Genomic DNA, 12,387 nt, shown 5'->3' on the forward strand with positions numbered 1-12,387 from the left:
ATTGTTGGCGAAAGCACAAATGTGGTCAAGATCTATTTATATTCTCTCCCTGAGAAAAAATGAAAGAATGGAAATAGAATGATTTTTTTAAAAAAACAAATAATAGTGAACAGAAAAGAGTAAGAACTTACAAGGTTGTACAAGTATTCCAAACCCTGTTCTATGTGATAACTACAGTTCATGATAGCAGTAGTGCCAGAAGAAATTATGTCATGGAGAAATACGTTAGTTATCTCATATTCAAAACTGTAGGAGATTTAGAATGTGGATTAAAAATTGTTTGGATGAGGTCATTATTATTCATCCTGTAAACATAGTTTAACAGTGTTTCTCCAAGTTGTCTACCTGGGGTAGGAAGGAAGAAAGATTCTCAATCATTTAAGTCTCTGGGACTTAAAACAAATGTGGAAGATGGTTAAAAATTATTCAACTTGAATGGAGGTCATAGGGGTGTTTGTTGCACTATTCTTTCAACTTTTCTATAGTTTGAGATTTTTATAAAGTGGAAAGTTTAGTATCCATCCTCACTTCCCCTAAGTGAGACTGAGGTCTCCTCACACCTAGATCAGTTAGGCAGGGATGGAACTCAAGTCTTTTATTCTCACCTGCCTTCCTGTTGTCCTGTATTTTAAATATCCTGCTTCCCATCTCTAGGAAAGAACACTCAGAAGTAGTACTGTTGCTGCAGAGAGAAAATCTACCCTAGTTCCCCTGCACATGGTTAGTGGGAAGATTGAAATGTTCTCATTTGGAGATCTTCTCTCCACCATTGTTTGTACTTGAACCAATTTATTTGACTCAGTTTCCAAAAATACTTCTTTGGTAGATAAACATGTTTAAGTCAATGAAAGCCAACTTGGAACTATTGGGAAGTAAGCAAGGAAGGCAACCATTGTGATGCTTCCCTTTCCCCCTCCCCAGGAAAAAATTACAAGCTTGAATTTCTCCTGGATAACGTTGTTCGGGCAGAATCTAGAACTTTCAGCCTGCTGGTGCAGTCTGCCTCTGGTGACAGCAGCAGCACTAGCAGTAGTAGCAGTGGCGGCAGTGGTGGCAGCCACAGCAAAGCATCGACTGTGGGTACATCTGCCCAGATAATGGCGATCCTGATTAGCTGTTTGATGGGAAGAATGTTGCTATCGGAAATACTTATGGCCGCTGCTTTTATTCTGAATATAAATGTGGGTAAGTACCGTTCGTTTTGTATGTAATATGTGTTACCACATGTTCAGGTACCAGTTAACGTTTCCTAAGGAATGAGTGTGTGCACAACAATTGTGCCTGGCACCGCAGTCTCAAGAGCAGAGATGAGACAACCCTACTGGAAATGCTATCCACAGTACATGTTGGTGTATACGAGGTGTGATCAAAATATATGGTTAATGTTTAATTTTCAAAATTTATTACAGTAAAAGTCACATGGCTATTAAGTGCCCTCAAAATGCATCCCCTCTCATAGAACACACTTATCTCATCATTCTTGTCACTTTCCGGAGCAGTTCTGGAAGTGCTCTTTCATCAGTCTCTTGTCTTTCATACATCTCGGTTGATGACAATGCCATCTCTTCAGATGGCTCAGGTTGGGACATTTTACACTTCAAGCTCGGCATTCCCTCATGCTCTGTGCCATCTTCAGCCAGCCATAACACCTCATATCTGTCCCTCATTAAAGTCTCATTGCTACATTTATAATGCTTTTATTTCTCATTCAACCTATTATAATAGCCTTCTGAATTCCTTGCTTACAAACTGCCTCATTTGGGTCTTTCCTCCATGTGGTAGTTTGATGTAGCTTCCTAAAGCTCAAGATCATGTAGCCATAGTGTTGATCTCAACTCCCTACAAGGATTCCTCCCTACATGTAAAATATAAACAACACCAAAGGCTTTGAAACTAATTTTGAGGACTGCCTCCCTGTTCCATTCAGGCCCAGAAAGAGCCTTCTCATCCTCATAGTCCCTCCGTCAGGGGTGGGTCCTTCTATTCATCACATCTACCTCTCGCAGCGCATCCTTCTTGCTTTATCAGGCTTCCTTTCTTCTTCCCCACACTACAATGCATTGAAATGTTCGGCTCTTTTATACCTTTTCAGTCCAATTTAACCGTGCTTTACATTTAAGAGAATTATGAAGCTCTGCTAAATAAAATGACAAAACTTGAGTGTGAAAAGTACACACAAAAACTTACATAATCATAATTCACTCTCCACATTTCCACAAAATAAAAAGAAGCATAAAATTGGTACACTTTAAAATATTAACTTTTAAATATTACTTTTGTTCTTCCAGTAACTTAGAAAGTTAAAATTAATAGAACATACTTTCAATCACACTATATTGTTTTCCTTTTTCAGGAAACAACTGAAGGACTGCTCTGAATGAAGAATAGGCTGAAAACAAATACAAGAATTACTTTATGACTATTTTGTTGTACAACAATAAAAATTCTATAGCATTTTCAAAAAATATTCTAAAACATTTTTGTAATATTTAATGTGTGCTCTTAGCTTTAATCACAGAAGCCAGGTTTCTTCAAAATATGAATTTCTTACGATTCTTTATATTTGTGTGTTCTCATTTTACCTCAGAAAGCCTCCAGAAATCTCTGATTTGAAAGTAGATATGCCACCTCCAAGTCATTTTACCAAGAAATAATAGAATTTTTTAGAGCTAGAGTTTGACTTGACCTACTTGGATCAGGTTGGAGACATTTTGAGTTTTTTAATATATCAAGGTGATTTTTTTCTATCCATTGGTGAGTCTCTGACTTCCAAGAATCTAACTCATTCTGATTTCTGAGAATTTGAGAGAGATGAGATTGTTCTCACCTTTCTCATCCTGAGTTAGTCTTTCAGATCTGCAATGACACCTAGGAATTTTAGACTGTCCTGCATTTCTGGAAGTGCCAAACTCTGGCTAACATTCTAAGAGTTTTCTGAGTGTGCTTTGCACAGGATTTTGGAACAAGTGCAAGCTTGTTTCCTGCTCCTTCTCACTCAAAAGAGCCACTCCTGGGGATAGAGATGCAACTCAGGGGCAGAGTGGTTGCCCAGCACCCGCAAATCCCTGGGCTCTCCACCCAGCAGCACACAACAAGTGCTACAGATAGGAGTGGGAGCCCCTTCAAACCATACAACAACAGAACAGAGCAACTTTATTTTCAGGAAGAGAAATTAGGGAATGCAGAGAACCCACAGATTAATGTAGCTAAGATAGCTATAAGCTCTCATACTACAAAAAAATCTCTTACCTAGAAAATTCTATAAGGAATCCTTAATTTAGGAGAAATCCCAATGAGGCATTGCAGCCATGTCTGGAGCAGGGAGAGATGGTCTTCAGAAGTTACTTGCTAAGTCACATACAGCAAGCATGTGGGACAGCTGAGAAAATTCAACAAAGCCCATATCTTTGTCTCCTGTATTATCACCTTCGAGTAGATTCACCTCTGATCACTGTTGGCCTTGCTTAGTAGAAAACTTATATTTACCAGGTAGTTAAATCCAAATATCTTTATATATATGTTTGGCATTTTTCTCAGTTGAATAGTTATTCAGCATCTACTGGGTATCAGACTTTCTAGTGAACGAGAAGACCTCAGGAATAAGGTGCTATGTACACCCTCCAAGAGTGTATAGGGTAGATGGAAGAAATAGTGGAGACAGATAATTTCAGTACAGTGTGGCCTATGAAAATGATAGATGCTGGAGTGGGGTCAAGGGGGACACCTCCCTTCAGGGGAAAGGGTATCCTAGGAGAGTGCAGATGGATGAGGGACAGTTTCTAGAGGATGATTCTTGAGGTGGGATCAAGGAGGAAATTCAAGCAGAAGGTCTGGTGGCAAGAGAGGTAAAAGACCACCACATGGCATGGCTCCACCTCAAGGGTGGGAGCTCTCCCTCATGCAGCAGTTGGAACTGTCATCTCGCAAGTTAGCCCTAGTGGATGCTTGCTCATTGTTTACTGCATGGATGAAGAAAGGAGTGTGGAAAAACAACAAGCAGTTGGATGTTACAGGAGCATCAAGCAAGACTCAAGGGAAGGCAAGAGACAAGGCTAGAAGAGGGCGGCAGCCTTTGGTCCACATGTCTGAGGGGCTTGGGTTTGTTCTGTGGCTCACAAGGATGCAGGTTTACCAGATGTTATGATAGAAGTTTTGGCTAAGAGGAGTACAAATGGGGCACCAAAGAAAGATGTAACACTTTTCAAAGTAGGTAGGCTGAAAGAGTGGGAAGTTAGGAGGAGTTTAAAGAGTGGTTCTTTGGAGATGGCTGTGCCATGAGACCCTTTTCTCAAAGGGGAAGGAGTGAAGGTACCAGTTCCCAATGCCAGGCCAAGAGGAAGGAGTTTCATTTGGCCCACGGAAAGCCCCATAGGTGCTCCCTGTGGTACACAAAGCACACAACAGACTGGTATTTAAGTCATAGGAATCTAACCAGAGAGCAGATGGCTGAAGCAACTTGTGGCAGCCAACTGTAGGGCTGCAATTTAAGATGTATGGTAACAGCATAGCATCCATCTGCACAGCATGTCCCATGAACCTGGACTCTAGCAATGTGGAGGTCTTACGTTTTGCCCAGCTGGGGTGCTTAGAAGGGATGGAGACTGCAGGAAAAGGAAACTGGGAGGAGGCTACGCAGTGCCGAGAAGTTAGAGAAAAAGTTGAAGCAAACAGCTGTAACAGAAATATTCAGTTTTAAGGGAACTGCAGGTAAAGTCTTCTTGATAATGAGGGCTTCAGAGAACATGTGGAAGCCCCTCTATAAGGGACATTTGCCTTGTCCAGGGAGCACTGATACTGGAGCACAGTCCACCAGGTAATTCAGTACTTTCACACTCCCCTCAGTTCCTACCCTGACAGAGTGACAAACCTGCATTCCTAAATGAGGAGGAGAGACACCCAAGTTGCCAAGACTTAAACATTAAGTTTTCTAGTGCAAATCCAGTTTACTTTCTATTTGATGGTGCTTTTGTTCTCTTAGAAAACTAAATTCTAAGAATTGCAGTTTTATCATTATGAAACAAATGTCTATATGCAGGTTCTGGAAAAGATGCAAAAATAATTTTTACGTCAGAACACTTTGAAAGCCACAGAACTGGCAACATCTGTAGTCTTTCTTTACCTTTAAGTTAGTCTTCTGGAAGTTTGGGGTCAAAGGTTTTCCACAGATTTTTACTAAAGAGGTTTCCTAATAGAAGTTATTTGGTAGTAAATGGTACTTCTGAAATTTTGATTCTTGGCCACAGATTTTGATTAAAAATTCCTGATATAACTGATTTAGGCTTCCAGCTCTCTGCTTTTTCAGAGTTTTCTAGAGTTATCATATTAAATACACTTACTACTCTATGCTAGATAAATTACAATTTAGTCCTTTTGGAAATTCACAATTTGGTAGAAATGTATAGACAATATGCCTTCACATAGTCTTCAATCATTAGCTAGCCACTGGTTTTATATTTTGCTTCTAACTTCTTTGCTCTTAATATTTCTCTCACACTGCCGTCTTAGCAATTACATTCTTCAAATAGTTTTTAAACTAAGAACTGGCCATATAACTGTGGTACAACTCATAAAAATCCTTTGTTGTGGTAGGCTTTTGAGATATACATGTATGTGATTTGGTTTTTATCCATAATTCCCAGCTTATAACTCCCTCACAAAGACTGGCCACAAAAAGTACAATTTCTTTTCCCTAAGGCAGATCATACAAACCCTAATCTTCCCTCCCTTTCTCTGATCTGCCTTGGTTGATGACAAGAGCCCTCTGCTGCTGCCGTTTCAGAAGCAGTCCCGTCCCATACAGGGTAGAAGGGATGCTGCTACACATAGACAGCCCGCAGTGGGTCTGTAAAAACAGGCTTTCCTGAGTTTTCCCACCAAGTCTGTTAGTCTGTGAGTCTTAAACATGAAAGGGCATCTCCATAAAAAGCCCCACAGGCAGGGTTCAGAGTTCGAAGAGCTTCTGTATAGTGGAATGTGCGAGATTCCCAGAAGGGTGGTAACAGAGAGGACAAGGAAGTTGTGTCTTTCCCCTCAACGGGGCCCTGTGCATCTCTTCATCTACATCCTTTGAAGCATCCTTTAGAATAAGCTGGTAAACAAATGGAAGCATTTCCCTGAGTTCTGTGAGCCTCTCATGTGAGGTAATCAAATCTGCGGAGAGGGTTGTGGGAACCCTGATTTGTAGTCATTGAGCAGAAGCCCAGATAAAGCAACTTGAACCCCGAAGCTTGCAATTGGGATCTAAAGGGGAGAGAAGCAGTTTTGGGACCTGAGCCCTCACCCTGTGGGATCTGATGCAGTCTCTAGGTAGCTAGTGTCAGAATTGAATTGACCTAGAGGACAGCTAGGTGGTGTCTGATGCAGAACTGATTGCTTGTTTGCTTGGTGTGTGCGGCAGGGAGACCCTACCCACAGTCTCAGAGGTGATCTGTATTGTGAGCGTGTGATAGGAAAAATTGAGTCTGTTTGCTTTTTCCTACTTAGTACTGTTCTTTCCAGGATCTGAAAAATTGGTAAAGTGAATATGCTCCCTTTCTGGTCAATGTAAGGAATGGGGAACTGGAAGGTAATATCTTCCTGCATTTCTCACAACAAATGAAATGTTTACGTCTTGTACCACTCTCTCTCCTCTTCCCTAATCCCATCACCTTCTGAGCATTGCAACAACTTCTAGATGATCTGTCTGCTTTTATCTCTTCTTGTGCTATTTAAAACACTTCTGCCATGAATAGTAGGGATGAAATGAAGACTGACCACATGCTAATTACCATAGAATGACGCTGAGATGCTAAGTGTTCTACCTGACTCCCCTTACAATAACCCTTTAAGTCTAACATCTTTTCCAGATGAGGAAACTTGAAGCCTAAAAAGATTAAGTAGAATGTCCAAGATTACACAGAACTACTAATAGTGAATAAAGCTGAGATCCAAATCCAGGTAATCTAACTTTCGAGCCTAAATTCCAACATTTAATTGGCTCTCACTTTTCTTCAGGCATGGGAGTGTTTAAGTGTGAAAAGTTTTTAGGATAACATGTTTCTGTCCAAATTCCTGCACAGATTACAGGTTTATACTCTACCACCTCTGTGCTCTCAGGCAAGTGCTTAGCTTTACTTATTCTCAATTTCTTACTTATAAAATAGGGAAAATACCCACCTTGTGGTGGAGTATTTGAGGACTGATGATGTCACACACGTGATACGTAACAGATAGCCTAATAGGTGGTAGACTTTCAGTAAATGATAGCCATTCCTGTTTTTTACTACTATAATGTTACCTATATCATATCAATCGTTAGTCCAGTAAACCACTAGGCTTCTTATTATACTGGAACAGTGCCTAGCATGTAGTAAGCACTCTGTTAGAGCTAATTATGGAAGCATTGGCTGGGCACAGAGCCACCTAGAACAAAGACTGTTTCACAGCCCTCCCTGCAGTGAAGAATGTCCAACTTCTGTGTAGTGGCTTATAAAACAGAAATAACCCTGTGCCATATTCTAAGAATTTTCCTTAAAATATAGCTATGATGCATCCCTTTGCCCCTTTTTCGTGCCTTCCTGGTTTCCATGCTGGATGGACCAAGAAGCCTCCTTGGACCAGGAGGACAAAGGCCAGCCCCTGGGAGGAGGGCCAGGGAACTCAGTAAAAGGGAGTCTGGGCTCCTGATCCCGTGGTGTGCATTTTGGTAGCACTTGCTCTTTGAGGCTTTGCGGATCCTTGGTGGGGCTCCTAACCTCAACTGATATAAGATCTGGTTTCACTGGATGTCTGAGATGGCAGAATTTGGAAGGAACAAGAGGACAGGGAATTAATCTTCCTGGGAGAGAAAGTGTAAGAGCAGGTGGGCAGGGACAAGGTCAGGACAAAAAACGGGGTAAAACAAAATATATCCTTTGAAGTTATTACCCAAGGGTCCATTGTATGTGTGGTTAGGGAAACATCTAGAAACATCTAGAGGGTTGCATCCTTTCTCTACGCTGGTCATAGTCATTTCAGCTTCCTCAGGCTGACATCAGCTGCAGAAGTGTCCAGTCTCCTGTGAAAAAAGCACTAAGATTTCTCTATTGCAGTACTCCCCTTCCAAAGAGTGACTGCACATGTACTGTGTAAGACCAGCAAGGAACGACAGGTCTGTACTTGAACCCTTGTTGCCATCTGACCAGCTGCAAAGCTCTTGCTACCTTACGCAGAGGTCTCATATAGTATTTTTGTTATTAGGATTTAATGCCTTAGAATCCTCATGGAAAAACTATACTTCTAGAAATGCCATTGACTCAGGAGTGCTCACTTTAGGAAGAAAGGCCCTTTAGATTATGGTTTGTTTGTTTGTTTTTGACTTCTCTAAAGAGATAACTGAGCACACAGTGTGTCCATAAGTGTTGAATGAACTGCTTAAATGAATGAATGAACTGGTAGCATTATGAAACTTCTTCTCTAACAGATTTTGGAAATAAAGAAATCCTTTCAAAATGTTACAGAAACTGCGCTTTATCCTAACTCACAGCCCAATGGTTCAAATAACAGTGTATAAAATTCACACCCAGTTATAGACCCACTAGTTATGGTTGCTATGGTAACGGGCTCTATGCCTATGAGCACAAAAAATATCTTTTGGACGAGATACTTATGAGTGTGTCTGGCTACCATGCAAGATGATTTTCATTTGATTTTTCTTTAGAGTAATTCATGTTCTCAGGCAGATGATTCTTCATAATAATTCTTCCTAGGAAAAGAGTAAAGTTTTTTATACTGGACATTTCTTGTATAACATGAATTTAATTCTCACTTGTAAAGGATATAATTTCAAATAAGAACTACTGCAAGAAATACATATTTCATTGTGAGGAGGTGAGGAGTTTTTACTGTATAAAATGTTTCATATACATATAGAAAAACACCCTTAATGAGAATTTCTGATATGTCTGATATTTTTAAAGGCCAGAGATGGCCAGGTTGAGATCCACAAATAAGTGTTAGAAATTAAGGCTTTAAAGAGCAACAGTCAATCAAGACACAACCTCCTGAGTGAGTTTGAATTGATGGATGAGGGTAAATGAATCTCTCTTTATTTTGACAAGGATAATTACCGTGAAGAAGGCTGTACTTTAAAAATGTTTATGTTAATCAGACAGCTAAGTACTGACCTGACTTACTGGAATGAAAGAATAAAATACAAAAGACTAGTCAGATGTGCTGAGACAACGGACACGGAAAGCATGGAAAACATTTCCTGTGCATACTGTTAGAAGCAAAGCAGCTCAGCCAGGAGTGGTGAGCAGAAGGTCGGGAGACGGAAGGGAACTGTGGGGCTTTAGCTCCGCCCATTGCTTCTTCACCCCAGGTCTTTAAAGCAAAGGGGACGGAGGAGCCAGGGGCAGTGGGGTAGAGATGGATTCCTGACTGTAGCTGCAAAGTTTTCTGTTCCCTCCCCTTTTCCTTTTATTTAATGTGTTGCTGGCAAACATGCCTGGATTGGGTTGCTGGTGACAGAAAATTCACTTCTGTTTTCCTTGAAAGCATGATTCCCTGTTGTGAGCTCGGATAATTCTCCTGGACATGAAGATGATAAATCTACAGGGCTGGAAGATTTCTTGATTCTATTGCTGTTTCCAATACATTTCCACATGTACTATGGCATTTAAATTCCAAAGTAAATCCATTCCATAGTAAACCCAGGAGGAATGAATTATTATCCTAATTTTGCAATGAGAAAACTGAAGCTTAAATTTGTTTAAGGTCATAGCCACAAGGTCTATCACTCAGTAGCTAAGGGGCTGAGTCTTCCACTGTTAGGTCAATATTGTTTTATTTTTAATATTTCAGCTCACATACCAGAGAGATGATATAAACTATTGTTTTACATTGATTGTAAAAATTTCAACGCATTTGCTCTTAGAAATAATAAAAGCCCCATAATGTCAGATCTTGCTCAGAAGGATCAGCTTTACTGAAGTCACAATATAGCTGAATTATATTACAGCTCTAATAGCAATGTGGGCATTAGCCAAAGGCTCTGACATTGCTGAACCTAACTACTGGACATAGAATGAAAATTCACTGATCATTTCAGGTGAATCCATTTCTAGCTTAAAAAAAAATGTACACTATCATATTATTTTTATCCTTTCCTATTCAGCCTCCTTCTGATGGAACTTGGTTAACTTTTAAATTGTTTTTAAATCTTGGGCCTTCCTGTATTAAGTTATAAAGATTACTGCTGATTGTTGTAATAATTATGATGAAAAACATGTACTTCACAGAAAGTTAAGTTTCATTTAGTAGCATAAAAATGAAAAAGCTGTTTCAGATTGTTTGGCTTCTTTATGAAGCAATTGACCCTAACTCTTAAATAGTGAATTTGGATATTACAAATGTTATAATTTTCCAGAATATTAAAGTTTACTATTTTGAATGCAAGTGAAGTTCTCCAGTAGAAAGAGCAATAAAATCCATTAAAATTATCAGAAAACCTATCAAATGTATTTGTTCAAAGATGTCACTTTCTGAGCTGCAAGACTTGTTTTGTTTGATCAAGAAATGAATGTGAGTTTACGATCTGTATTTAACCATGAACAGCTGCTCATTAATAAAAAGCCATTAAAGTCCAAGTCAGAACAGCAGGTCTAAAATTGCACTTGAGTGGTAAAACGCCGGAGAACTGTGTTGGGGGTGATGTCAAAGTAGAGTGTTTGCAAGGTCTCCTCCAACCTTCTAGGGGATCAATTGACAAGATAAGACTCCGTCCCAGTTTGAGAACTCTGAACAACAAAGACTATTTTGGAGGCGAGAAAGGAGGTGGTTGGAAGCTGACAATCTGAATTAATCAGCTTGTAATCGGGCAAAAACTGATCAGAACTTTAAAATGGGCAAAATTGTTTGTTCATAGAGCAGGTAGAACTCACTACACCCCATGGAAGGGGCAGGGGGGAGGGGGGAGGAGGGAGGGGGGGAGGGGGGAGCAAATTTCTACGAAGTTGACCCGGACAGGAGGTGTTGGATCAGGGTAAGGTTTCTTTGGCGGGTGTGTGTGTGTGTGTGGCGGGATGTAGAAAGAGAAAGATTGGTTGAAAAACAATTTGCGTACTGTTTTCAGCTTTTGAGCATATATATAAATTTGTCTTCTCTCACCAAAACTTTGTAAATTTCCGAGGTTCTCTTGTCCACAACAGCAAAGGACTCTGGTCTTTTAATAGCATACAAGATAAAAGGACGAAGTGAAAAGAATCAGGCTTCAAAGACCCATTCAAAGAATACAGCCTTGGAGGACTTACTGGCAATATTTAATTCTAGTTAAAGGAAATGCAATAAAAATTGGTGAAGGACGTTATCATGAATGAAGCGGAATTAGTATCCATGAGGTGGTGAAAGACAGTGGCAGGAGGTGGATGTCCTTCAGTTTTTCCAATCCAGACGCTGCTGTTTCTGGCAGGGGTGACGGAGCCCGCCGTCACCTGTCGAACAGTACCTGAATGGGGGAAGGAGGATGAAGAAAAAGAAAGAAGCAGAAAGAAAGACAGAGATAGAGTAGGGAGCCTTTCAGAGAGGGGGGGGGAGGGGGAGGGGGAGAGGGAGAGGGAGAGGGAGAGGGAGGGAGGGAGAGGGAGAGGGAGGGAGGGAGGGAGAGGGAGAGGGAGGGAGGGAGGGAGAGGGGGAGGGAGGGAGGGAGGGAGGGAGGGGAGAGAGGGAGGGAGGGAGGGAGGGAGGGAGAGGGAGGGAGGGAGGGAGGGAGAGCCCCACGCTTTTCACTCTCCTTCTTTTATTCACCGGTGAGTTTGGCTGTTCATCATGACCCTTATCCAGAGACACCTGCTTCCTTGTTTTCTAGTTCTTTGGGAATTCCCCACCCTCCTGGGCCTTCCCGTTTCTCGGGCTTACAAAACGTTCATCATGCTCCAGGGCAATCTCCGAAGGTAAACATCTAATTCGGCAAGGACGCGGTTCCTCGTAACATAGTCTCCTTGTTCTATACAATGGAGGGTAAGATTTAACATGGAGCCTCTATAGCTAACACCGCTCTCCACACAGGGGGTTCTGTGGATGGCTCACAAAAGGTCTTGATTGGAAGAGACACTACAGAGAAGGGAGGCTGGATAACCTGGCACAAGCCCAGCCTCTCCACGACCAAAAAGCCGAAAGAGTTTGCAACGGTCTCAAAACCCACCCGTGACTAAACGTCGACGTGTTGGTCGCCGCTGACCCCGCCCCTCGGCGTTCACGGGTTACGAGTCCCAATGCCGACCCTCAACCTCCCGCCTATTGGGCTAGACAAGACGTGGGGCGGGGCCCGGATGTTGAGGGCCTGGAGATAACCAGAGCCACCTTGCAGGAGCAGAGGCGGGGTCGGGGAGGAGCTGGGGGAGGGGCTGGAGAGGGGCCGGGGGCGGGCTT

The 12,387-nt window shown here is 41.6% G+C and overlaps 1 protein-coding gene and 1 long non-coding RNA gene across 6 annotated transcripts in view; one reads left to right on the forward strand and one right to left on the reverse strand.

Moving 5' to 3' along the window:
* Nucleotides 1–2,535, forward strand: part of Pkhd1l1 (PKHD1 like 1) — a 150,919-nt gene extending 148,384 nt beyond the window's left edge. For all 4 annotated transcript variants that reach the window (XM_087190687.1, XM_087190688.1, XM_087190689.1 and 1 more), the window contains 2 exons: nucleotides 922–1,185; nucleotides 2,354–2,535. In XM_087190687.1, coding sequence (XP_087046813.1) covers nucleotides 922–1,185; nucleotides 2,354–2,364 — 275 coding nt within the window. In that variant the 3' untranslated portion in view covers nucleotides 2,365–2,535. The remainder of the gene's footprint in view (nucleotides 1–921; nucleotides 1,186–2,353) is intronic.
* An 8,632-nt stretch (nucleotides 2,536–11,167) lies between these two features.
* Nucleotides 11,168–12,360, reverse strand: LOC101724781 (uncharacterized). Of its 2 annotated transcripts, none has more exons than XR_015442866.1 (3): nucleotides 12,161–12,360; nucleotides 11,875–11,962; nucleotides 11,168–11,464 (listed from the first exon to the last, which is right to left on the reverse strand). It is a non-coding gene; the product is annotated as an uncharacterized LOC101724781 (long non-coding RNA). The 2 variants fall into 2 exon arrangements; XR_015442867.1 differs by lacking the exon at nucleotides 12,161–12,360 and adding an exon at nucleotides 12,046–12,156.
* Nucleotides 12,361–12,387: the final 27 nt, after the last annotated feature.

This window comes from Heterocephalus glaber, unplaced genomic scaffold, assembly GCF_053883595.1.
Source record: "Heterocephalus glaber isolate CG9 unplaced genomic scaffold, H.glaber_assembly_v1.0 deba00001555, whole genome shotgun sequence".
Classification (NCBI taxonomy): Eukaryota; Metazoa; Chordata; class Mammalia; order Rodentia; family Bathyergidae; genus Heterocephalus; species Heterocephalus glaber.